Source organism: Cheilinus undulatus, linkage group 10 (assembly GCF_018320785.1).
Source record: "Cheilinus undulatus linkage group 10, ASM1832078v1, whole genome shotgun sequence".
Taxonomy (NCBI): Eukaryota; Metazoa; Chordata; class Actinopteri; order Labriformes; family Labridae; genus Cheilinus; species Cheilinus undulatus.
Window position 1 is genome coordinate 33,621,784 of NC_054874.1, and position 25,326 is coordinate 33,647,109.

The window sequence follows — 25,326 nt, forward strand, 5'->3', positions numbered from 1 at the left end:
TCAGAAGAGATTGTAGCATTGCTCAGAGCAGAGAAGTCAAGGCCTGTTTCAAAGATCTACTGCAATGATGCAGTGTGTAGTCTATTTCAGCATAGGAAGGAATGAGACTGACCAGGGGTCATGGAAATTTAACTGCATTTTAGAATGTTTCCTTTCCTCTGCGTCAGTTTTCATTCTGAAGCCTGCTATGGCCTCACAACACAAATTAACAAGAGCCCACCCTTGGGCCCTCCTTTTATCAGAGGATACATGGCTTCTATGGTAACTTGCAGTTTCCACCCAACAATAGTGTATATTATTAAATTCATTTGGATAATTCAATTTGGCTGATCTGGTTTAAAAAAAAAATCTGAATCATCTAGCCAGAATGCTGACAGGCAGATGCCCACTAACACTACCACAGGAAATGAGGAAATGCCATTAAAAATGATTGAGGTGGATGTGTGTAGTGTTTGAGCAAATGAGTGAAATTTATTTGTTGCTTTCATTAAATATTCTAATGAAAACAACAAATACAATTGTTGTTTTATTTCATATAATGTTTAATATTTTAATTTGGGTAAATTCAGTTAAATGGGAAGAAAAATATTTTTTTTATCTAAACACAAAAGTAAGTGACTGCTACACTGCCTTCATTCTTCAAGTATTTTCTTTCTGTTTAGCTTGACTGTTGTTTCATTTAAAGTGCAAAACATTTTTCTCTTCCTTTTCCACCAATGACAACCGGAGGAAGTCAGTTCCCTCTGAACAAAAGAGCCTAATTATAAGCCTGTATTTTTAAACAGTGTTACAATTAATCTCAGTGTAAGAAAGATATTTATCAATGGAAAGCATTTAATTTCTTGTCAATAAAAGCTGACTGTTACACATCATGTCTTTAACTGTTCTGAAATAAGTTTATAAGTTAAATTTATTCACTAAAAACATGTTTGACCTAAATACATTTAAACCACCCTCCATTAATGTTATGGCTATATTTTCCTCAAATAGAGGCATTGAAAAGTACATCTGAGATATAACCTTCAAGACTCCAGCACTAATATTTGAACAAAACTGGAGGTTCACAGTCTTAGATAACTGGAGCATTTTTAGTTGACTAGAACAGATGAAAGCTTATTGAAAATCCTAATTAGCCTTTAGATTTTCTAAATAAGACAAGTCAAAATTTAAGTTAGTGTGAAATGGGGTCAGTGTCATAACAAGCCATTTAAACCCAATTTGACTGTTGTTACATAACTGTCATTTTTATACAATTTAGTTTATTCTGAAATTTTTCACTTTCCTCTATGTATTTTTAAGTGAGTTGGTATGTTACAAAGGACATGTGTTTCGTTTATTAATCTAGGCACCTGATCATATCTATGTGTACTTGTGCTTATATTTTTCTCTGCTCCAGTGATGCCAACATCGCAGACGTGCTGTCTGACTCAGAGGAGTGTGATCTGGGCAGTCTGGAGCATTTGGAGCGGGGAAGCACTGACACACTGGCCAATGGCTGCCGTGCTGATAGTGAGGCAGCCAAAAGGTTGGCAAAGCGTCTGTATCACCTGGAGGGTTTCAAACGCTGTGATGTGGCCAGACACCTGGGCAAGAAGTGAGCAAAAACTCATTTTAACCATAGCACATGCACCAGTGGATTAAGAAACAACAGAAACAGAAGGAAGACATGTTTGTTTTGCTACACATATTTAGTATTTGCATTGATGTATAACACATACGGCCCAATGTAAGTTTGCTGTATTAACACAATGTCAAACATAGCATATGTTTACATTATTCCTCATAAAAAACACAATCTAAAACCACAGATACATATTGATATATATATGGATGTATGTATATATAAATATATATTGTGTATGTATATAGTTTTTTCTTTTTGGGAGAGGGTGAACAACAAGAAAGCAGCACCATCATGTGAGCAAAAGTATTGGAACATGTGACTGACAGGTGTGTTTTGTTGCCCAGGTGTATCCTATTACATTGATTATTTAAACAATAAATAGTGCTGAACGTCTATGTTCAGTTTCAGATTTGGGTGTTGCCTGTGCAGACTGCATTTATAGTTTGAGGTGTAACCAACATGAAAACCAGAGTCTATGAGTGAAAAACAAGAGATTATGAAGTTGAGAGAATATGGAAAATTAATCAGAGCCATTGCACAAACATTGGCTAGAGCCAGTACAACTGTCTGAAATGTCCTGAAGATGAAAGAAACCACTGGTGTACTCAGTAACAGACGTTGAATGGGTAGACCAAGGATAAAAGCAGTAGCTAATAACAGAAACATTGTTAGAGCTGTAAAGAAAGACCTTTAAACAACTGTTAGTGACATCAACAATGACCTTCAGAGTGCAGGAGTGAGGGTATCACCATCTACTGTTGGTAGAAAACTTCGTTAATAAAAGTTCAGAGGCTACACTGGAAGATGCAAACCACTCACCAACAAGAAGAATAGGAAGGCCAGGCTGGAATTTGCCAAAATTACAGAGACGAGCCTCAAAAATTCTGGGACAAAGTTTTATGGACTGATGAGACAAAGATGAACCTTTACTGAAGTGATGGAAAGGCTAAAGTTTGGAGAACGAAAGGATCTGCTCATGATCCCAAACATACAAGCTCATCTGTGAAACACAGTGGAGGTAATGTCATGGCTGGGGCTCGCATGGCTTCTTCTGGGACAAGCTCATTAGTCTTCATTGATGATGTAACACACATGACTGCAGCAGCAAAATGAACTCAAAAGTCTACAGAAACATTTTGTCTGCCTGTTTAAATAAATATGCAACCAAACAGATAGTGAGATCCTTCAGCATGCAGCAAGAATGACCCAAAACACTCTGCCCAAACAACAAAGGAGATCATGAGGAGAAAAAGTGGAAGGTTTTAGACTGACCAAGTCAAGCTCTAGACTACAAACCTCCAAACCTAAACCCTTGAGAGCATGCATTTTACCTGCTAAAGGAGACTGAAGGGAGTAACCCCCCAAAACAAACAAAGCCTGGAAAAGCGTCACAAAAGAAGAATACAAAAGTTTGGTGATGTCAGTGGATCACAGCAAGGCTTGATGCAGTTGTTGCAAGCAAATAATTTTCAACTAAATATTAAGTCTTACTCACTTTAATCGTTTTAAAGTTTATCTGTTCCAATACTTTTGCTCACCTAAAAATTTGGTGTCCCATTAAATTAATGCTGTCTTCTAAGTTGTTTATCAAATTCAGATGTAAATACCTGGAAATAAAAGCTGAAATGTTGATCTCTTGTCTAATATTCATATTTTTGTATAAGGGAATTGGCATATATATAACATCTGTGTATGTTTACAGTGTATTTATATGTATGAATATTTATATTAATCCCATCCTTACGTTTCCAGCGCCACGTTTATGTGATCTCTTTGTTTCTCTGCAGTAACGAGTTCAGCCAATTGGTGGCATCTGAATATTTGAGCTTTTTTGATTTCTCTGGCCTCTCGCTGGATCGAGCCCTGAGGTAATTTACACTCAGTACTCTGAAGTGGTGGATGTGTGATGTAGCTATCAATACACATGGGTGTGTGTATTTTTCTCCTCACCTCTTCTCAAGGTGATAGCCTTAAGCTAATCAAGCCTTTTATGTTTGGTATAGTTAGGCAATGTGGTTGACTGCTGTGATGTAAATCACTACCTTGTACCTAACATCTTCCCAATCTTAAATGTCTATCTTAGCCTCTGTGTACAGCTAAGAGGCCTTATGTGTGCATTTCAGACTAAGCTACCTGTGTTATGTGAAAGCAATTTGTTACATTAAAGCCCTAGGTATATTTGGGAACTTTTGTAATCTTAAACTGTGGGGCATTTGAGGATCTGATGTAGAGGTGGTTTTCTCTCAACCAGCAGAGGACTGGGAGAGGTCAGAGGTTCACCTCAGCTCTACCAGTCACATGTTGATGTGTCCTTGGGCAAGACATTTAACCCCAGTTCCCAGTTTGCACCTACTGCTACTGTGTCAGTGGTGTTTTATTGTGAATGAATGGAAGTAATTAATACTGATGGATACATAACATAGCACCCTCCACGATCAGTGTAAATGGGTTAGTGTGACCTGCAGTGAAGGGGCTTTGAATAATGAGTAGGCTAATTTGGGTTAAGAAGCACTATATAAGCTCAAGTCAATTTATCTGTCCATTTATTCTTGTTTACAGTAAGTTTTGTATACGTCTATTTACATAGATTAATACTTCTAAATCTATTTAGTGTTTAACAAATTGTATTTTCTATGGCTGTCTGGGGCTTTTTTTTTAATCCAGTGACTTTTTTAGTCAATTAAGTTTCTCCAAGGCTTTGTAATCTCAAGTCTTGATCTGACTTTTCCCAGTCCAGATCCACAAATTTTTCAATTATATGTGAAAAATGCACAACATTGTGAAATCTGAGACTTATGACCCATCCATTTACATATAGGTGTATTTGCATGAAAATGTTTCAGGTGGTTCTTTATTTTTTCTTCAGATCATTCTGTTAATAGACTGTAAATAATGGACTTGAACTTGACTTGTAAAGTGCTTTTCTAGTTTTCTGACTATGGGAAGTGCTTTTACACTGTTGGTCACAACTACCCATTCACAACAATCCACTCCACATTCATACACTGATGGCAGAGGTTCCTATGACTAATTGGCCATCAGAACTGGTTAATCCCATTCAAAAGCATACACACCACCAACAAAGTAGTGGGAGAAAGCAGGGGATAAGTGTCTTATTCAAGGACACATCTACCTGTAGGGATAGAACCCACCACCTTCCGGTTGTGAGTCGACCAACTCTACCTACTACTCCACAATTTTGGCTAAAATGTCATATATTTTATGTGAAATGCATTACTTACAAGACCTTTTGGTGTCAAATGTGCAACAGAAACTTCTTAAAAGCCTTTCCACTTATGGGAGAGACCCAGGAGAGAGAGAGGGTCCTTGTACATTTCTCCAGACGCTTCTGCCACTGCAACCCTCAGACACCTACCTCTGAAGGTCAGTCATTAGGTTGATGATGATGATGAAGATGATGATGACAGTAATAGGGAAAAATAGTAAAATGGGAAAAGGTTAAAATTCTTAACAGAATGTGCCATCATTATGATATCGGGAACAGCTGTTATACTTTTGCATAACTATACTGTTACTTCACATATTAATTAAACACTCATGTCTGTTGCACCTATACCCTAAATTGTAAGGTAGATGATATAGCATAAACCTTTCTATGTAACTCAGAGTGCAGTATATATGTTATGTTTTCACATAAGGCTTAAGCTGAAATGATTTTAACCGACAGATCTTTACAGTATAAATTTCTACTGATCTGTAAGTTCTGTCTACACAAAGACGCAGTGCCTGCACTGCAGTGTGTTCTTAAATGTGTCTATAAAAGTTGAAAGGCATTTAGCTAACCTTGGTTGTGGTTATTTTCCTGTTGCAGATGGTGCCCACACATTGACTTGTGCCCTCATGCTGCTCAACACTGATCTACATGGGCATGTATGTACTGCATTATTCTTTAAACAGTGTTCTGCAGGACTCACCTTTCTAAAATCTTCTGGCAAATTAGTGTATTAAGCCAGTCCTTCATTTGGAATCCACTATAATATAATAATCCACTTTCTATTCTCCATTTCTATTTTATTCACTCTCTCCTTCCTCATCTCTGTTTTTCATTCTCTCCTCTCTGTGGCCTACTTCAACTTTTAACGTACTTATTTGATCTGTTCCTGTCTCTTTTCTCTTCTGCTCATAGTCCCATCTGTTCTTTGTAAACTGGAGCACTAGGGTGTGGGCAGCATAACCTCTGATACCATGGGTATTATAGACCATGTGCATTCCTGTGCTTTTCCTTGAACTTCCTTCTAGCTGGCCTGATGGAATTACACCTCTAACTAACCTTTTTTTTGCTATTTTTCTTTTTCAATCTTGCCCCTGCTAACCAAATCTGGCCCCCTGATCTCTCTCTTCTCCTACAGGTGGTAAGTGCAATTATGGAACTAACACTAGACTTAATGGCATTTATTTCATTCTTGTCAGGTAGCAATAAAGTTTGCTCTTTGTTGTAAATAATGCCATATGATGCCCAAAGTAAACAAGGAACAGACATTTGTACAGGAACACAATAAGTTAACTTCTAATCTTTGATTTTCAAAGAAACATATAATGTTTTTAGAAAAAGAGAAGCACTTAGTTGCTATGTTTAAACCTATTCATCTTAAAACGCAATACTGCTTTTTGCAAAAAAAAAAAAGCGCAATATAGCAATTGCTTTTTTCCCATGTTCAGTGTTGCAAACCAGTTCAGAGACAGGTATGAATCTGCCTACAATAGAATCATGGTGAAGCTGGAAAACAACATAGTTTATTGCCCTAAACCATGCACAGAACAGGATTATTTTGACAGAGTTGTTGTATAACTTCATATTTTTTCTAATTCAGCCTGTAATGATGCATCATATTTGGTCTGGTTAGCTGATACTACAGTAGATCAACTCTTTTTGAGGTGCTAAAGCACCCATCATCCATTCTAATAAACTAGCTATACTGTCTTGCATCAAGTGTGCTTATAAAATACTGCATTTAAATTGTTGCAGATTAAGCTAGTTGGAATTATCAGCTTCTTCAGAGTTTCTTTCAGAGGTCATTTCTGTAGACACTGAGCTGGAAGAGATGTGAAAACTTTACTCCAAATGTAATGCTTTATGTTTTAGCAAAGAAAAATGTCACCTTCATCTTGAACTGATGGTTTGTTTGTTTCCATCTGTCTTTTTCTCTGCTTGTTCTCCTCACTTAGAATATTGGAAAGAAGATGTCTTGCCAGCAGTTTATCAGTAATCTAGATGGCCTCAACAATGGCAAAGACTTCCCTAAAGACTTATTAAAGGTGAAGATCTCTTAAGAGTCTCAGCACCAGTTCAACTGTTGGCTAGCCTTTATGTTTTTGCCTTAGCACTTCAGGTGAATTATATTATCATATTTCCTCACAGTAATAGAGGGCACACCAAATGTTAATTTATCTCTTGTTTTGCCTATAGGTCTTGTATAACTCAATCAAGAATGAAAAGCTAGAATGGGCCGTGTAAGTACGTTTTTCTTATCAAAAAATAAATAATGCATGTTTTTAGGTGCAAGTGCCTTTGATTTTATGCGCAGCTGAGCTTTATCTGAATGGATTTTTATGTGTACAGTGAGGAGGAGGAGCTGAGGAAGAGTCTATCAGAGCTGGTAGAGGAGCAGTGTGAGGGTGGAAGTAAGCGTGTTGCCAGGGTAACAGACGGCAGTAACCCTTTCATTGCCATTCCCATTCTATTGAATGCTGTCACCTACAAACATGGGGTACTGACCCGCAAGAGCCATGCTGAAATGGATGGCAAACGCAGTGAGTTTACACTCAACACAACACATTTACACATAACCAACCACCAAAATGTTTAAAGTTACCAAATTCCTAAATATAAACTGTAGGGAATATGATTTAGAGTTTCTTCTTCACTCTTCCCTCTTCCAGCCCCAAGGGGCCGCCGTGGTTGGAAGAAGTTCTATGCAGTTTTAAAGGGGATGATCTTGTATCTTCAGAAGGTACCACCTCTGCTTTGTTACCATAGAAACACACATCCACTGTTGTAGTCATTGCGGTGGCAGATTCCTCTAGCTGGTCTGCTGTGTGTGTGTGTGGGTGTGGGTGTGGGGGTGTGCATGTGTGTGTGTTTGGTTAGAGAAAAAATGATGTTTGCCTCCCTCTGCTGTTGGAAAGTTTGTCCTCACCTCATACAAGGTTTTGTTATAAGCAACCTGATTGAATCAGTGATGCTTCTGTTTCTGCCTAAAACAACCTGATATTTTTGCCATGTTTTACTTTATTTTGTTTTGATTTATGTGAAAAGAGTATTAAGGACTGTTTGTTGGAATTTTATTGGGTTTGCAAATGAAGGTCCTAATACACTAGATATTCACATTTGCATTCACACTTTGTACTTTAATATTGTCCTTAAAAATGCTCATACTCATACAAATGCCTATTTATTTTACATACCCAGGATGAGTATAAGCCTGATGCTGACATTTCAGAGGTGGATCTTAAGAATGCAGTGCGGATCCACCATGCTTTAGCAACTCCAGCCACAGACTACAGCAAGAGAGCCAACGTTCTTAAGCTCAAAACTTCAGACTGGAGAGTTTTCCTGCTGCAGGCATCGTAAGTAACTTAAATCAAATTACAGAAGTTTCCATTTATCAGATATTGCATATTCCTTTTGTGAATGCTGAAATTGGGTAAAACTTAGATGAATCAGGTAAGTGACACAGATTTTTTTATTTAAACATCTACATCTTTATTTCTTTCCAATTATGCTATGCAGTCTCCTCTGGTGCTTTTGTAGAATTTCACAGTCACAGCATCTACGCTAACGAATAAATCGGGGAGGGGGGTGGAAAGGCAAAAAATAAAGGTCAAAATTGAATAAATAAAGAAACCTTTTGGTACTTGAAATAGAGGATTATGAGCGGAAGCACAGTGTCAAAACAATTATTCATTCTACTCTTTCTGGCCCTTCTTCCAGTGGTGAGGAGGAAATGATGTCTTGGATCTTCAGGATAAACCTGGTGGCAGCACTGTTCTCTGCTCCAGCCTTTCCTGCTGCAATTGGCTCCATGAAGAAGTTCTGTCGCCCCATTTTACCATCCTCATCCACCCGATTTAATCAAGTACACACCCACACACACAATAACCTAAGTCAGGAGTATGCAGTACTATTTTATGTTTAATTATGGAAACAAAAATACTGTCAGTGCTATATGATAAAGACACATATATTTTGTTGGGGGAAAAAAACAATATGCAGAATCCTCCTTCAGTAAAATCTCTACACAGGGTGCATTTTCTATTTGTGTCTGCTGGTAACTGATTGGCTGTTTTGGGTATCTCTCGGTTGTCCTCCGTGCTATGATTGGTGCAGGAAGAGCAGCTGCTGAGTCATGAGAGCAAGCTGAAGCAGATGAGCCTGGAGTTGGAGGAGCACCGGAAAAACTCGCCCTCAGCTGACCCTAAAAGCCGCGAGTGGGAGGAGTTTCGGCTTAAAGAGCACTACCTCACATACGAGGTACAGGCTTTACTCAGTTTCAGTTAATTTGTCTGATATTTTGTTTTGTCGTCTCTAATTTATTAAAGATTTGATGGGTATTTCTTATTAAAGGAGTGTTAAGAAAACAAAACATAACACATAACTTATCACATAACTTTTGTATAAGATCCATTCTTTATTTAAAATTCCAATAATTTCAATGAAAAAATAGAGATAAGGATAACTTATAGTTGCCCTGAAAACTAGTAACATTATTGACCATTCAAGGAATATTATGCACAGCCTCTGTAAATGTTTAAAATATTTTTAAGCCAATATAAATAGCTGTGAGATTCCAAACAATATCAGATCAGGTAATAATTAAATTACTTCTCTTCCCCCCACCCTTCTGAGCAGAAGACTCGGTATGAAACATATATCAGCCTCCTGCAGGCAAAGATCCGTGCAGAATCAGATGACCTTGAGAAGATAGAGGCCAGCGTGATGGGTTGCCTCATCGTGAAGGGTGGCCTGGCAGGCTGTGAGTGCCAACTCCGCAAGACACAGTCCTCTCCATCCATCAGTCAGGCTCATGGTGGGCTGAATGGGAAGTCAGCTGCCCCAGGACAGAGGAGCTGAAAAAAGGAAGGACTAGAGATCATAAACAAAAAACAACATCTCTTAAAACCAAAATACCTAATCATTCAACTTCTGTTTTCAATTGCTTTCTATTTTCTCCATACCTTCTGTTTGAGGAACAGAATGTGCAGCAATAAGGGAAATTTTCATCACTGTCCTTCCTGGATTTTTTTAACCCTGGTTAGGATATGCTGCTGTCTTTAAGCAATAGAAAAAGATGAAGACTGGTTGTTTAATACCCAAGTGACCCTGCCAAACCTCATTTCTTTCATTTTTTAGTATTGAACATTGAAATAATCATAGCTGTGACCATATTTATGAAAATATTGTCAGTATTATTTTGAAATAGAGCAATGCAGTACATTTATTTGAAATATGTAACCCGTTATGAGCTGCATAATTGAAATGTTACTATTTTAAGGCCAGATGGAGTAAAAAGTGAGACAGGTGCTTTGCCTTTGAGCTCTCCGTCCTGTTCTCATCCTGCAATCCATGAGTCAGACAGTCTCAGATAAAGACGGTTCTACTGTAGCATTCTGGCCTATATTTCTCTCTTGATTGTGCACTTAGCCAATTACAGGTGTGTGTATAAGGACCTACAGAATGGGTGGAGTGTGATGCATAAGGTTATGACATATCTGTTACAGTTATACAACTGATAAAAACTCAGAAGGACCAAGTTTCCTGCCAGGTATAGCATATTTATTTATTTATTTATTTATTTATGTTTGTTGGTTTGTTTGTTTGTTTGTTTGTTTGTTCGAGCCTCACACCCCAAGGCATACATGGAGCATGCTTGCTCTTTTAACATCTCTTCCTGAAATTTTATTCAGATTCATACATATGTTATTGCAAAAGAGCTGCTAAGTGCATCAACCGTTGGTTTTAAACCATTCAGCATGATGTTTCATCTGAGGAACGAGAAGTTGAGTGGCCTCATTTGAAGGCACCTCAGCAGCACTTGAGGGAAGATTTGAGTGTTAATCACTTAACAGAGGGATCACAACTCTGTTCATGTGTTTTTAAGCTGTCTGTACTCCTAATACTCATATGTATACAATTACTATTGTACTACTCAAAACTGAACTGAAAAGAATAATGGTATGTGGCAAACTGAATTAATTTATCCATGTTTTATCAAACAAATGTCCATGTCATGACACAAGGCATCAAGTTGGTTGAGGGTTGCATCATATAGATTGGCTTGAGATGCCTAAAGAATAAAAATAAGAGTCTAAAGAGGAAAAGAGGGAACTGGACATACTCTGAGTGGGTCAGATATTTGTTTGCACTTACATAGGTCTGAATGGCATGTTCTTTTACTGTTGTTCCTGATGGGATTTTGAAGCTGTAGGCAGCATAAAGGAATTACAGTAAAGTCAGAATTTTTCAGTTTAACAAACAATACTATTGTCTTCTGTTGAATAACACTGCCGTCACAATCAGGCCTGGATCCCTCAAAATGCATTTTGAACACTTAAGCAGCCATTATCCTTCTAACAAAATATTTGCATTTTATCTCGTACACAGATCCGATATACCTTGATCTGATTTAGAAGATACTAGAAGTAGTAAACCTAGATTGTTTTGCCTCATATTAGTTATTTACTAGTGTTGGTAAATAGAGGTGAAGAGACATTTGCGAAGCTGGTCCTAATTTCTCTAAATCTTACAGTGGCTAATGGGATTTTATCAATAGGACAGTTTCAGGTTTACATGTTGAACAATTTATTTTCACTGAAGAAGGACTTGTGTAATATGAGGACAAGGGAATGTGGTGGAAGGGGTGATGGTACTGTCATTAGTGAGCACCTTAAACTGTTCTAACTCAACTACAAATACACACACGCACCAACACCTCCTATCTTTCTATGTAATTTGCTAAAGACACAACTGTAGACCAGTTAGTTTTCTGCCCCTTCAGCCTTGGTGTGGTTCAGAAGCATGTCTACATAAATGGAGCAGTGGATACGTACGTTTTAAACTGTAACATCACCAGTTTTTGGCACAGCAATTCTACTGCTTCTTTTAATGTATATATCCTCTCTGATTGGACCTGGGATCTTTTTTGGACTTAGCTGGAAACCTTGGTCACAGCTGGAATCCTGGAACTGAATTCTTGTCCTGACCAAATTGCAGAGGGGGAGTTGAGTTTTATAAAGCTGTTCTGTTATGATGATGTCATCAGGGGAGACTTTCCCCTGATGGTCACTTTGGCTGTAGTGATTTCCATAGTTTCCCAATGTTCTAGGCTAGGCCTTTGCTGTAATTTTGGACATGGACAAAATATTTGTTGTTATGTTTTAGTTTAAAAAAGAGAAAACTGTGGCACTTTGCTGTCAGCATTGCTCCTGTCTTTTTGTTTGTATAGTTGAACTTTTTGACAGGATGTTTATGCTCTGTAAATGGCATTTACTGAATATTAAGTCTGTGCTTCATAAAGTAAACTTTTATACCGGCAATTGTGGTTATTATTTAAATTTTCTGGGTTTGAACATTGTGTAAATAAGTATTAATTTCTATTATGTATGTAAATGGTGTGTGTGTGTGTATATCATACGGTGTGATGTGAGCATTTTTGAGTATAAAATGTAAACACTGTCAACATTTCTTATTTGACTCATTTTGCTATCGTTTACCATTACTATCTTTAGACACAGCATTTCACTTTTCTAATTCATTTCATTTGTCTTTTGATTTTTTTCATTAAAAACATCAGACATGGTCCTAAAACAAACCATATATTTCTAGATAATTTTTGAGAAGCACAGTCAAAAATCTGCCATATTGCCTGTGAGTTTTACCTGTGCTGTTCTCTGTTATACACAGAAAATTTTCAGATTTATCACTGATTTAACTCTTTTTTTTTTCTTTTTTCAGCATTCTTCCTTATGATGAAACATATTTCAGATAAAAAAAAAATACAAAAACCTTTACTTTTACACATTTAGAATTAAGAAAGTCAGTATGGATGTTCGAGAGTTTGGTTGCTTTACTTTTGAACTCTGAACAATCACAGAGCCCTGACTTACTTCAAACTTGGCCTATCATGCATGCAGGATTCAGATTTAGATTGCCAGTGTTAGATGAACTCTCTACATGACATTGTCAGCTACTTTTGGCTTAGGAGAAGGGCATTGTATGGGTAGAGCATCCAAGAAAAGGAACTTCTCAAAATAAAATCTAAAAACAATTAACAACTGCTTTTCCAAATCCATTCCTAGGCAGGGTCACCTCTGTGCATAAGATAATTAACTGTACAGTTAACAGGTTAAATTCTGTTTGATATAAACCCTGATGTTTAAATATACATCTCCCTCTCTAATATTGGTAATATTGATATTTTCAGGGGTGTAGTGCATGTGTGAAAGGGGCTCATAAAAAAAAGGTCTACACATCTGCTTGTTTTCATGCCATAATAGACTTGAATAGACTAAAAAAGACAAAACATACTAAAAAACAACCTAGTGTTGACATATAAGATACAAAAATAAACTGCTTATGCTACTTGATGACAGACTTTGCTCTACAAAATACAGTTGGTGCCATACAGTGGGACAAAAATATTTGCTGTGATAGGGAAAACCAGTCACACTGTAATGACTTAGTGTCACACCATAAGGTTCCATAAATTTAGCCTCTCGTTAAATCCTGTAGTTAAATCATTTTGACGGCATCCCTATTGCAAGGGTTAAGGCAACATTGAGCAAGATGATGTAAAATAGAAAATTAATATCTGCTTTGATGATATATTTTACACTCTAACTGATGAGCTGAAAAAGGAGATCTTCCAAATTCTGGTTAATTCAGCAACAGAGCTGTAGTCATGTCCAATTTCTACTCTGTCACCGCTTAATGTGTTTTCACCATCCCACATTGAACCCACATCAACCCCTCCCCCCACTTTTTTTTTTTTTTTTTTTTTTTTTATCAACTATACACACACGCTCACACCTTAATTTGAGTGCATGTGTAGGTGTGTGTGTGTGTGTGTTCTTTTCTTTCTGCTTCAGAAGTTTGTCTCCCTCTGGTGGCACTTGTTGACTTCACCCACTCTAGATCGTTGACTGCATCCGCTGGTCTGCCTGTTAAGGAGCAATAACCATTGAGCCTGTCACTTGAAGAGTTTTTTTTTTTTTTTTTCTTCTTTGTTTTGTTTTTTACTTAAGCCATCATATTTTTACATAAATGACAAGATATACATCAACAATTTTACCTGGATTATAAGTGGGAGTTTTTTTATGCAATGTGTATTTTAAAGTATCTCTGTTATACTGTTTTTTTTTTTAAATCATCAATCTAAATCAATAACTGATTAAAAGGAGCAAAGAAATCCTAGTGAGTATGTAAACACAAGCCAAATGTCAATCATAAAGTTACATTGAAAAAAAATGAAGTTTTAATTTATTTCATTTCATTAATTTTAATTTAAACTACAAATCTTAAATGTAACCATATATGTTCTGCATACCCCCTTACCACATCCATTGTACGTTTGTGTCATAGTCCCTCATAAAATAGTTGAAGTTATTAGTCAAGCTAAAAACACATCTCTTGTGTTATGACACTAATCTGGGATTGTACCTTTTAAAGAGTTCAAAGGCAGATGCCTGGACTAATGTTTAAAATAAGATGGTTGTACAAACCTTAAGTTGTAACTCCTGAATGGTATATTCATGAACACGTCAAAGTGTTCCAAAGACAACTGACAGAATTTTCTTTTGAAAATAAACAGTTTGTGTTGTTAACTATTTTTTCCTAAAAGTCACAATTTGCTATGTAATTTATACTCCATACTTAGATCAATCAATTCCTGCAAAAACTGTTAGTGTAGAATTTATACAGTTGTACAGAGACAGGGATGTGTGGAATGACCTTTTATTGTGCGATTAGTCATTAGTCAGACAAGTCCCCTAAACAATGAAACAAACAGCAATGTACAAAACAGCACACTTTTTTGCCATCAAAGGAAGTTTAATAAGGTTGTGAGAGTAAATAACAGAAAGTAATGAAATGTAAGGAGGCAGGTTATGTAGATGTTTAGATGTATAGAATGAGCTTGATGTCAAAGCCAAAGTAAGCACCATCATCATTTAGACAGGAAAGGCCATATTTCAGTAAGAAATAGTCTAGAGGGAGTGAGAAGAGGTTAAGCATGACACAAGAGGGTTATCACAGTTTTTAGACATTTTTACAAAAAAAGAAAAGAAAACATCATGTTGCACTATTTTAACATGCAATTTACTTTAGTAAACCTTCTGACACACAGACAAAATATACTTCAATAAGTAGAACTCAATACATCTCTGTCCATTAATAGCCACAAAGCAAGTAATTTATACTCTTTGAAGGTGAGATCCCTATCAAAAATAATATTCAGATTTTTAGTTTTTAATATATCTAAAGTGCAAGTATTTATCCATTTTTATTCAATGCTTTCTGTAAGTATAAAATACAAAGAAAAGAACAGCAATAATTTTCTGTTTACATGTTATATTTTTTTCTGAAAGGAGGAGCATCAGATATAACAAACCATTTATACACACATACACGCACGCGCGCACACACACACACACACACACACACACAATCCACAGATAAAATATTGTCTGATACAACATATCGTCTAAAATGGTGATGGTAAAGGGATTCAGACCAAAGAGTGGTATGGGATATGTTCATTGTGCATTGGCCCCACCCATTATAAATCCATAATCCATTTCCAAATATCTTCAAAACATTTGAAAGAACCTCATTTTAGCTAACACTGCAGTAGCCTATACAATCTGCAAACATAATGGACCCTACAACTTGGTGTGTGTGTGCTGAATGAATAAGTGTAACTGTAAGTGCTTTTTAATGAGTCATATAGTGCTTGGCTTTGACCAGAGGCTGCAATTGGCTGTGTGATTAACCAGGAACTTTGAATGGCAAATGAAATTACAACACTAAAACCAAAAAAGTGCAGATTTGGTTGTCTAAAACACCTTATAAAAAGTCCAGTCTGTTTAAGTCAGTACTTGTACACCCATTTTTCAAAAGTGGAAAGACACAAGGAACAAACAAAGCACCTACAACGGAGCCATCATAGCAATCTGACTATAAGTACATGCAACAACTGCATTTAAAGTTACACCTACACTTTTCTCTATCATCTATCTCCATCAGTTGAAATGTGTAGAAATGGTCTGGTCACATTTCATTCAAGCAGCAGTAAAACAAAACTTACAAAATGTAGTAATTACAGAGAGAATATAATGATACTTTAATTAGGGTTGCTACGATGACTACTGCTGTAATAAAAGTCATTATTCTTGTCAATGCTTCAGTGCACCCTCAATCATTTACACTGGAGTTAGCCAGAGCCCCAGAAGACTGCATAAACATTGACCACTAACACTTTGTAAAGAAACCATGACAGCAAAGCATCAGCCAACTATTCTGCAATGTAGTACATGGATGACAGTGCAGTGTGATTTTAACATTACAACATGGCTGCAAGTCATTCCAGTTCTGGCTATAATACTGGGTGAGGCCTTTAAAGTGGAGACATTCCGTCATTTTTTTTTCAGCAAAATCACAAGTGCAACCCCCACTCAACCCCCACCCAGGAACTTAAGATAAAGCTACTTCCTTTATAGACAAGTCCGATTCACACACAATCATTCTGCACTAAACACTGACCCAGTAGCATCTCGCTATTACAGTCTATAACAAGAAATGACACATCTTAAATCTTTATTCTTTAAGAAAATGTGTGCGTTTAACAGAGTGAGGCATTAACAAAGTGAAGTATGACCAGGTTTAGGCCTTTCTTTCATTTGGCCTTTAGAGACACAAAGTGTTGTATTCATAGTCTTCATGTAGCATGAGCTTTCAAGAGGCCTGAATTAAATCAAGCTAAAGCTAGGACACTTTGGAGAATAAGTGCTGTATCACAACATAGTCCAGATTCACATTGATCTCATGATGAACTCAGAACAACCTCATGTTCCTTTATGGGCACTTAGTCACTGGTAGCCTGTGTGTTAGGTGGAAGTGGCCTTCTAAATTCAAGAGAAAACATGTAATTTTTCAGAACAGTGCAGTCCCAAATGTTATAAGGCCTTTCACCAAAACAGAGGAACTTGAGCCAAAAAGTCCTGCATAGAACACATATTTTTTTTCTGAATATTTGTCTTATTCCTGCCCCATCCAACATAGTTCAACCTTTAAGGATTCAGTGGGATTGAAAGGACTTTTGACACTGTTTCATCTTAGGTGTGCTTTCTATTTTAGTTTATCCTCAGATATACCGTATATCTGGCAGGCCATGTCTATAACTACATTAGCAGCTTTTATCCAGCTGAGGTCTCTTTAAGCTGCAAGTTTCAAGCCTATTTCCTCACCATGCCACCTAGATGGCATGCTACTTTGACGTACTCTATGACCAGACCTTAGCGTTATGAACAGGTGTAGGCCGGCCTGCTTTAAATATAACAGATAGGGAAAATAACAACTTTGAGGATTTTTTTTATTAAAAGCACTCTGGTGAAATCCTTTGAGTTTAGAGGGTCAAAACAAGTAAAAGGTTATGTGCCTGACAGAGTATCTGAGGGAAGGATTGTGGTTGTTATTGAAAATATTACAAACTCCTTACTTCTATGGGAGTCCTTGGGCCCCTAGTCACAATTGCCAAAGTAATACAAAACTACAGTCAAACTCAAACGTAGTTCCCCTGTTTTGTAATGGGCAGTATCAGGCAAGACAGCTCAGGCTCCTTGCAGCCCATGGACTCCTAATGACAGGAGACCCAGTGCATACCATTCAGAGTACTTAAGAGGCCTACAAACATGTTAGCAAAAGAGGCCTAAACTGGAAGAGATTATATGGGTGTCTGTCATCAGCCTGCTAGTGTTATGGTTGTGTGTGTGTGTGTGTGTGAGGGGGTAAGAGAGAGAGAACCACTACTAGAACCACAACTGGCCCTGCAGAAGGGCTAACAAAGAGACAGAGAGCAACCGATGACTGTGTCATTTGTGAGTGTTTGTTATCAGAGGAATGATAGGGTATTGGACTGTTCTCATCAGGGATGTTAAACACCCAAACAGATTTACATATACTGATAGACAAACAAGGCAGCCTACTGGTTTAGAAAACATTAAACAAAGTACTTCTTAACAAGTTGGACTTTTTTTCACTTGGAACAAGTGTATGATAAGAGAGACTTCACATTTTAGCAGTAAAATGCAGGAAATAAAATGCATATGCGTTAACCTCATTGTCATGCTTTCAATATATCTACTGCTGACGTAGCCTGTACATCTTTGCCATTTAACTGTCTTTTCATGTGATACCATGCCGAGATTGGCACATGGTCTATATTGCACACTAATATGAAATGTCCTACACGTCTGTGTCCTTTCTGCCTGGGCGGTAGAAACCTGACAACTTTTGGACAGCGTAATGTAAAGGACTTCAAAAAACTAAAGAGGATTGGAATAACAATAATGAAAGTGACATATTCTGAACGGTGAGGCCCCAATGGAGCAATGACGGGGCTGTATAGCACCATTTAGAGATAAAAACTGCCTAGGCTCTGCAATGAGAAGACTGTACATCCACTGGACTGCACTCAAAATGATGGCATGGGTACAGTCATCTGGCCTGCCTTACTAACTGACTGCATGGCTCTTTAACAGCTTCCATCTCTGCTCTGACGAATGACCCCATCTAGCCACTCCTTACTTGGATTTTTTGTTGTTGTTTTTCAATTATGAATATACAGTGCACTTAGCCTCCATTCTGACACCCAGTGCTGCCACAGGCAGTTCATCCTGGGTCATTGTCCTGTTCCCAGGGGACAAATCAAATTTCTACTATGTTACAGGCTGCCAGGCCAGGCTTGCTGTTAGGGATACTTGGGCCCAGGGTGCCATCACATTGACCCCGCTCCTGGTTCCAAAATTGTACATATGCACAGTAGCACCTCATCTTTGTGAAGGGCCTGACCCAGTACGGTTTCTGCTAACTGTCACCCTTGGCTCCCATGCTCCCAACAGCATTTTAGCTTACTTTGGCTGTTGAAACCCTTGTCCCATGCATCTATGGTGTGGTCCCACAGCCCTGGTGAGAATATTTCAGCCTACGTAACAGCACTCGTAAATGAAAACATACAGAGGTCAAGGTCACAGACCATCCACGTGAGAACACGTAAACGAGTGGAGTGTATAAGGCACGGGTTGTAATGATGTCAGAGAGGATGCATCGCCTTGCTGCGCTGACACAGTTTTTTTTTTTTTTGTTTTGTTTTTTTTTGTTTCCACACCATGCACTTCCACATGTGGACCTTACCCTTTTGCATCCCCAACCCACCAAAGGAGAAAACAACAAAGTTAAAAAAAAAAAAAAAAAAAAAAAAAAAAACTTAACCCACAGAAAACGTGGGTATCTTAATAAGGATTTTACAGCTGATTCACAAAATCATAATTATAACATCTAAGTTAGCACTTTTTTCATTAAAGTTTATATGGACATGGTGCAAGACAGTAGATATTAAATATAAGAGCTCAGGATCCGATTTATCTTATATTTTGAGGTGCACAAAATAAGCAATTAATTTATGAGTCTCAAACTCTTTATAATAGCATGAGAAATGCTTTCATTAGCCTGCTAGGTTTAAGATCAAATTAAAGACTACAGCCCATTTTTGTTACACTTTTACTAAAAACATGGCCAGGCCTGCAGTGCCTTGTTCTGCAGTTCAAACACTTTTAGAGCACTTTCATATCAATTCTGCGTACCTTTATAATAAACTATACATCTGGTTTTGGTTTCATAAAGTCTGTGATATATTTCTTTGTGCTGATGTCAAATATTTGTTCTACACGAAGACTGTATTTATATAATAGACCTCTGTTTTAATATTTGATTGAAACTTAGCATATGACCAGTTTGAAAACATTTCAACTTTTTTTTTGAAATAGCTTGATGTGTGCAAAATCTGTCATTTCATAGAGATATAAACACTCTTTTCATTGTCATTTAAATCAAGTAGGAAACAGTTCAGATCTTACAGTTCAATCCTTGATAGCAGCGGCTTACTGTTTCATGGGTGGTAAGTGGGGTGACATCCAGTAATGAACGAGGAGACAGCAGAGGTGCTGCCATGTCTGTGGAGGTTGTGTGCGTGGGGTGATTCCCTTGGAAATTCTCTTTCTATTTTACAGTTAAAAGTCTAGTTTACTTATACTTCAGTTTTGTCTTTATTTCATTTCTGCTCTTTGAATATCGTCGTCAGTCGTCATCGCCTTCGTCTCCGCCGTGCGGCCCCTCAGGTAGCAGTTCGGAGGCCCGTTTCTCTCTACTCCTCTCTTGTATTTTTCTCATCTCCTCCGCGTATTTACAAAAGGTGTTGCCGAATTTGGACCACACTTTGCATGGGACCGTGATGGAGTTCCGGTAGGTTGGCTTCACCTCGCTGACCCGCATGAAGACCCCGTACTTATTGGAACCCACGTCAAAAAAGAAGCGCTTGTTGTCAACTGTTAACGAGGTGCCCTCCGGAAGCTCCGCAGGTTCCTCGTCCACACCGTAGTCGTCGATTAGTTTAGCCAAAGCGTCACGAAACTCGATGAGACCCTGCGCCGGCAAAGCAATAGTCTGGCCTTGCGCGCTTCCCAATCCGGGCCCCCGGTTAACGGTCTGACGGATCCTCAGGAACCGCCCCCTCTGATTCTCTTTCAGATCCATGTAATATTTCCGATTCTCCCTCACAAGGAATTCGCTCTTGAGCGCCCGCCGGGGCTCATCCTGCACCATGTCCGGGTTAGTCGGGCCCAGTTGGGCGTAGTGTTCGATAAAGTCTCCGAGATAATCACGAAACTCCACGGCAACCGACATAGAGAGAGTGAGGCGACTCTTGTTTCCCCCAGCTCCGACCTCGGCTATCTTTAGGAAGCGGCCTTTAACATTCTGCTTCACGTCAAGGTAAAACCGCTTGTTCTGGATGTCGACGCGCTTGGAGGCAAGCTCCTCGGTGTCGTGCTGCAACCGGGACATGGCTCCCATTGCACCCGGGGGCAGCGAGCCGGGGCCTGCGGTGGGCCCTCCGTGGTCACTGCCACTGTCTCTGTCCGCCATGATGCAGCCTCCCTGCTTTACCTTCCACCGTCTCCCTCTGCTGCAACCTCGACTGCCCGTCAAACCACTCCACCGCTCTATCGCGAGACGAGGGAGGAGAAGAGAATGAAAAAATGAAAGCAACTGTAGTCAGTTGCTCTACGCCGAGGAAGCTGCATTCAAGACAATTGCGCTGTTTTTTTACCATTACGCAAAATTTTCTCTTCGACTTTAAGTGTCGTCAAATATTGTTGGTTCAAGAAAACCCCAAAACCCCAGTCTACTCGATAGATAGATAGACAGATAGATAGATAGATAGACAGATAGATAGATAGATAGATAGATAGATAGATAGATAGATAGATAGATAGATAGATGTGTCTCAGTACCATGGTCAGACATTTTCTTTTATTTTTTTGTAATGTTACTAGGGGCTTTCAGCATCATTAACAACAGAATTTAACGTTTCCTGATGTTAGCACGCGGTAGTACATAGAGAGCAGGGTGAAATAAACTTTTTTGAATGATCAGTAAATGATAAATGATATACTGAAGAACTATGATTTGTTTACCTTTTTTGGTACTTGCTAGCAATCCAAAGTTTCTCAGTGCTTTGAAAAGGGCAATCTAACAATGACAATTGTTTTTTTTTATTATAAAAATAATGAATTTTTAAATTAAGTTAAATAAGTTATATTCATAATCAAAGATGAAAACCATGTTTTGGGTTTCACTGAGAAAATTGGATGGCTTTTATCATGATCTACAGTTTGAAAGATATGAGATAATAACAGCTCCTTCTGCATTTGTTTTCATTTGGTTTTCATTTACAACTTAATCCCATGAAGTGATTTGTTAAGTCATACAAAGTACAACAAAAGCCTGCTTGGTACCAAACCAGAGGGATGAACTTCCAAGGGAAGAATGTGGCCAACTCGATAAATGCTTGTGACCATGGCTTAATGGCTTTTTACAGCTGTGTAATAATCAGTCAATATCAAATTCAAATTCTAATAAAAGGAACAACACCATGTCTTTTCTGCTAATAACTGTTTGTAGGATGTTTGTTTAAAAGTTTTTTAGGGACATGCATGGAGTACATGTATCCCAAACCAAAATATTTTTAATTCACAAAATGTGAACCACTATAACCATGCATTAATAAAAGCCAGAGAACGCAGAATTACCTTTCGAACAACAAGCATTAGAGAAATCTATGAAGGCTTTCACACGAATTGCAGTAGTATAATCTGAACTGTCCACATACAGCTCAGGTCTTAATGATTTAAAAGTAATCTAAGCTTTATTTTACTGGGAGCCTTTTAAAGAGGTTTTATTCAAAATAGGATACTGGGACTAAGCAATTTAAATAAGTTCTGCAACTTCTGCTTCTTTACAATATAAAGCAGACATGGACATTGAAAAAAATATGGTGTTCATAAATTTTATTTTCAAATTTGTTCAAAAATGTTCCTGGTGATGTAAATAAGGACTGTAGAGGACTTAAGTGCAGACATATTCTATTCAACTGCAAAAATAAAAAAGACGCTTTGGTTTTAGCATCACAGGTTAAAGTATTCAAAGAGCGATCAGAAGGACCCAGTTTTATGAAGAAAAGCTCCTCTTGTCATTCACCATGATTATGGTGGTGGTAGTGGTGGCGGGGGGTTGAAATAAGTCAGCAGCAGTCCTCTGGGTCAGTCCATTTTACACAAATCTGACAACAAATCTGCTTTCAGGGTTAGTTTGGGAATTCTTAATAAGGACTCTGACTTTAAATCATTAAAGTGGCAATGTTTGAATTGGACTGAATTGCTGTCCTGAAGTGCTTTGCCTTATTAATATGGGCAATGCTGCGCTTTCAACGTTTGCCTTGGAAATAGAAAAACCTGCATGTGTCAGTAAACATCATGGGAAACATGTGAAACTGTAAAAAAAAAAAAAAAAGCATACTACACAGCAAAAGATGGATACTTTTTTTAAACATTTTTAGTTTGAAATATCAAACGTGGAGAATGATACATGTGGCAGGAAGACAGACCTACATTGCTGCAAGCTGGACATGGCCTTCAATATAAATGAGGTTTCATGTGATTGGCCTGTTGATACAGAGTGGGGAAGCTGTGTTTCACCTCTGAAGTGCGCACAACTGAAGGAAAGGCAAATCTTATGAATGGCGTAATTAATAGAAACAGAGATGGAGGCAGGGCTGGTTCACTGGTGGGAGGAGGGTATATCTGTGGTCATTAGACAAGGCGTGAGCATACTGTGAAAGGCTTTCGTTTCATTGTCGGTCGGGATCTTATCAGTGACCATGTGATTTCCCTTCATTAGCTGTACCAGTGCAGGGATGTCAAAATTTAGCGGCATTTCTTTCCAGCATAATTCCCACATGTTAATATAACTCATGCGCCTGTATGCAACTGATTGTGTTCAAAATAAATAATGACTCATGGATAGCTTGTAAGTTTGTGAAAGGCCAGGGTTTGGGTGTGCTCTCTTTGCTGACAGCAGAAGGCTGAAGCGTCAAAACTCTGCTGGCTTCACCAAACTAAGACTTCTTTTCAGATAAGTTCGCAGCGTTAGTCATCGCAACAGCTATCTGCAGTGTATGTTATGGCTTGCCTTGCACCTCTTGTACTGGGGATCCACAATGGGGGCCAAGCAGGGCTTGATTACAGGCGCACTCGGGGCTGGGTGTCTGCTCTCTCAGTGTGTGATTTCTTCTGCATCCACCCGCGGATATTTTCCACACTGACATGGTCTGACATGGTCACATGCTGGACGGGTTTGTGGTGGTGTGCCGGTGGGTGCCAGGGTCATTAGGGTGTTTGCGCAGGACGTTGCGAGCCGACGCCAGTGACCGGGCAGGTGATGTTTGCTCACGTAAGCCGCTCTCGTTTGATGAGGGGCGCAGGGGACGCGGCTGGAGGGTGCGCGCTACTGTTGCTTTACCGGATAACCGCTGCTATCTCATCCTATGTCTGTCCCCTCCCCGTTTTCTATCCTTTTTTTTACGACACTTTTCAATTAACGGATTTGCAGTGGGTTGACTCTCCTGACGATCGAAATGACGGGATAGAGGACTCGACCTTGCGTGTGCGTGGAATGCGTATCATTTCTTGTGAATCCCCTGTACGCGCGAACTGTTTTTTCTCCTCCACAGAGGCAATGCGCCCACCCATGCGAATCTAGCCTATTAGCTGGAGAGAGAGGTAGGCTGGACGAGGGAGAAACGTTTCAAGGCTGGATTCGAGGGGAAGCTAATTTATGAGTCTTGTTTTATCTTTCAGGAAAAGAGGAGATTAAAGGGGGGTGGCTGGTGAAGGAGAATTCGGCCGTTACATTTTTAAGCATGGAGAAGCGGGCCGTTTCCTATTCTTTGGCTGGTATCTCCCCCAACTGAGGCCAACAGCCGTATGGGGAAAGCAGCGGCAGACACCGATGGCATGGACACTTCCTCAAGGTCTGCCGCTCTGCCCTGCCTGCTCTGCCGGAGCCCATTCACCGCCGTCTCTCTCTTCCAGCTCGCTGCGCCGCCCAGCAGCACTGCAGCACAGTACAGGCTGACGGAATGAGGCTTGACCCAGTGCATTTCTCCATGCTGGTCATCGGGGTCACCTTTGCCTGTTACGCCCCGAGTCTCAACTCCCTTCAGGACCAGGCGTACCGATCAGCCGTGGTCATCGAGGGCGAGGTGCGCTCCTCCCTGGGGAACGTCTCCTCCCGGGAGCCCTACAGTGTGAATGTTAAAGTGCTGGACGTGTGGCCCGTCAACAGCGGCGGCCTTGAAAGGGAGCAGCTCGTGACCGTCGGAGACTTCGGCTCCGAGGCACCGTGCACCACGGTGGAGAAGGACCACAGATATATCTTTTTCATGGACCCGACCGCCGAACCCTTGATATTTAAGGCATCTTACGCCCCTGTTGACGCTAGCGAGCCAGAATTAAAGAAGGATGTAGAGAGAGTGTTATGCGAGGACTGCGGTAAGTTTAAGGCTTTTTCTTTAAACCTGCAATAGCTACTTTTACACCGCACCGTAAGGGCCACTCAAGCTTCCACGGTGATGTAAGGAGACAGTCAGCGTTCTCTGTTTGCGCGTGCGCGTGTGTTGTCAATATAATGTTCCAGTGGACGTAAACACATGCATGCGCTCCCAGTCAATTGACACCTCCTCCTCTATAACCGGGTCACCCATAATGCAATACGAAGCTTGGCAGAGAATGAGTGTGTGGATGTGGGTTTGTCAGAGCAAGGGTTAAGCAAGCAGAGTTTTAGACATTTTAGAAAAACCTTCGGTGAAGACCCAGATTGTTGGTTCCTCATAATAATTAGACAATAACTGATGATTGATGGAGATAATGACACTCAAGTAAGATGTGCATCATCATGTCCTTAGTAAAGCAGCCTTCATGTGGAACACACAGGCAGCTGCGACGTGTGTTGGTCAAAGAAAGAAATCAAGGACAGCAACCTTTTCTTGAGTAAACCCCCTTCTCAACGTCATCTA

At 39.1% G+C, this 25,326-nt stretch overlaps 3 protein-coding genes across 5 annotated transcripts in view; 2 read left to right on the top strand and 1 right to left on the bottom strand.

Annotated features, from left to right (window-relative positions):
• The window catches only part of psd2 (pleckstrin and Sec7 domain containing 2), a 47,759-nt gene extending 35,342 nt beyond the window's left edge, over nt 1-12,417 (top strand). The window contains exons 4-15 of one of the 3 annotated variants that reach the window (XR_005992485.1): nt 1,397-1,594; nt 3,412-3,492; nt 4,896-5,008; nt 5,457-5,517; nt 6,811-6,901; nt 7,053-7,096; nt 7,206-7,396; nt 7,526-7,596; nt 8,055-8,212; nt 8,577-8,578; nt 8,973-9,116; nt 9,495-9,636. Coding sequence is in view for 2 of the 3 variants with exons in the window: in XM_041797865.1 (XP_041653799.1) it covers nt 1,397-1,594; nt 3,412-3,492; nt 4,896-5,008; nt 5,457-5,515; nt 6,812-6,901; nt 7,053-7,096; nt 7,206-7,396; nt 7,526-7,596; nt 8,055-8,212; nt 8,577-8,721; nt 8,973-9,116; nt 9,495-9,716 (1,516 nt within the window). In the remaining variant the exon portion in view is untranslated. Of the gene's footprint in view, nt 1-1,396; nt 1,595-3,411; nt 3,493-4,895; nt 5,009-5,456; nt 5,518-6,810; nt 6,902-7,052; nt 7,097-7,205; nt 7,397-7,525; nt 7,597-8,054; nt 8,213-8,576; nt 9,117-9,494 lie in introns of those variants that run through there. The other 2 variants (XM_041797865.1, XM_041797866.1) reach the window with 2 other exon arrangements.
• A 2,170-nt stretch (nt 12,418-14,587) lies between these two features.
• purab (purine-rich element binding protein Ab) lies at nt 14,588-21,084 on the bottom strand. Its single transcript, XM_041797133.1, has one exon. It carries the CDS (start codon nt 20,835-20,837, stop codon nt 19,992-19,994), a length of 846 nt encoding a protein of 281 aa, XP_041653067.1. The 5' UTR covers nt 20,838-21,084; the 3' UTR covers nt 14,588-19,991.
• A 2,968-nt stretch (nt 21,085-24,052) lies between these two features.
• The window catches only part of LOC121516067 (pro-neuregulin-2, membrane-bound isoform-like), a 204,387-nt gene continuing 203,113 nt past the window's right edge, over nt 24,053-25,326 (top strand). Inside the window, exon 1 of the mRNA XM_041797131.1 lies at nt 24,053-24,802. Coding sequence (XP_041653065.1) covers nt 24,391-24,802 — 412 coding nt within the window. The 5' untranslated portion in view covers nt 24,053-24,390. The remainder of the gene's footprint in view (nt 24,803-25,326) is intronic.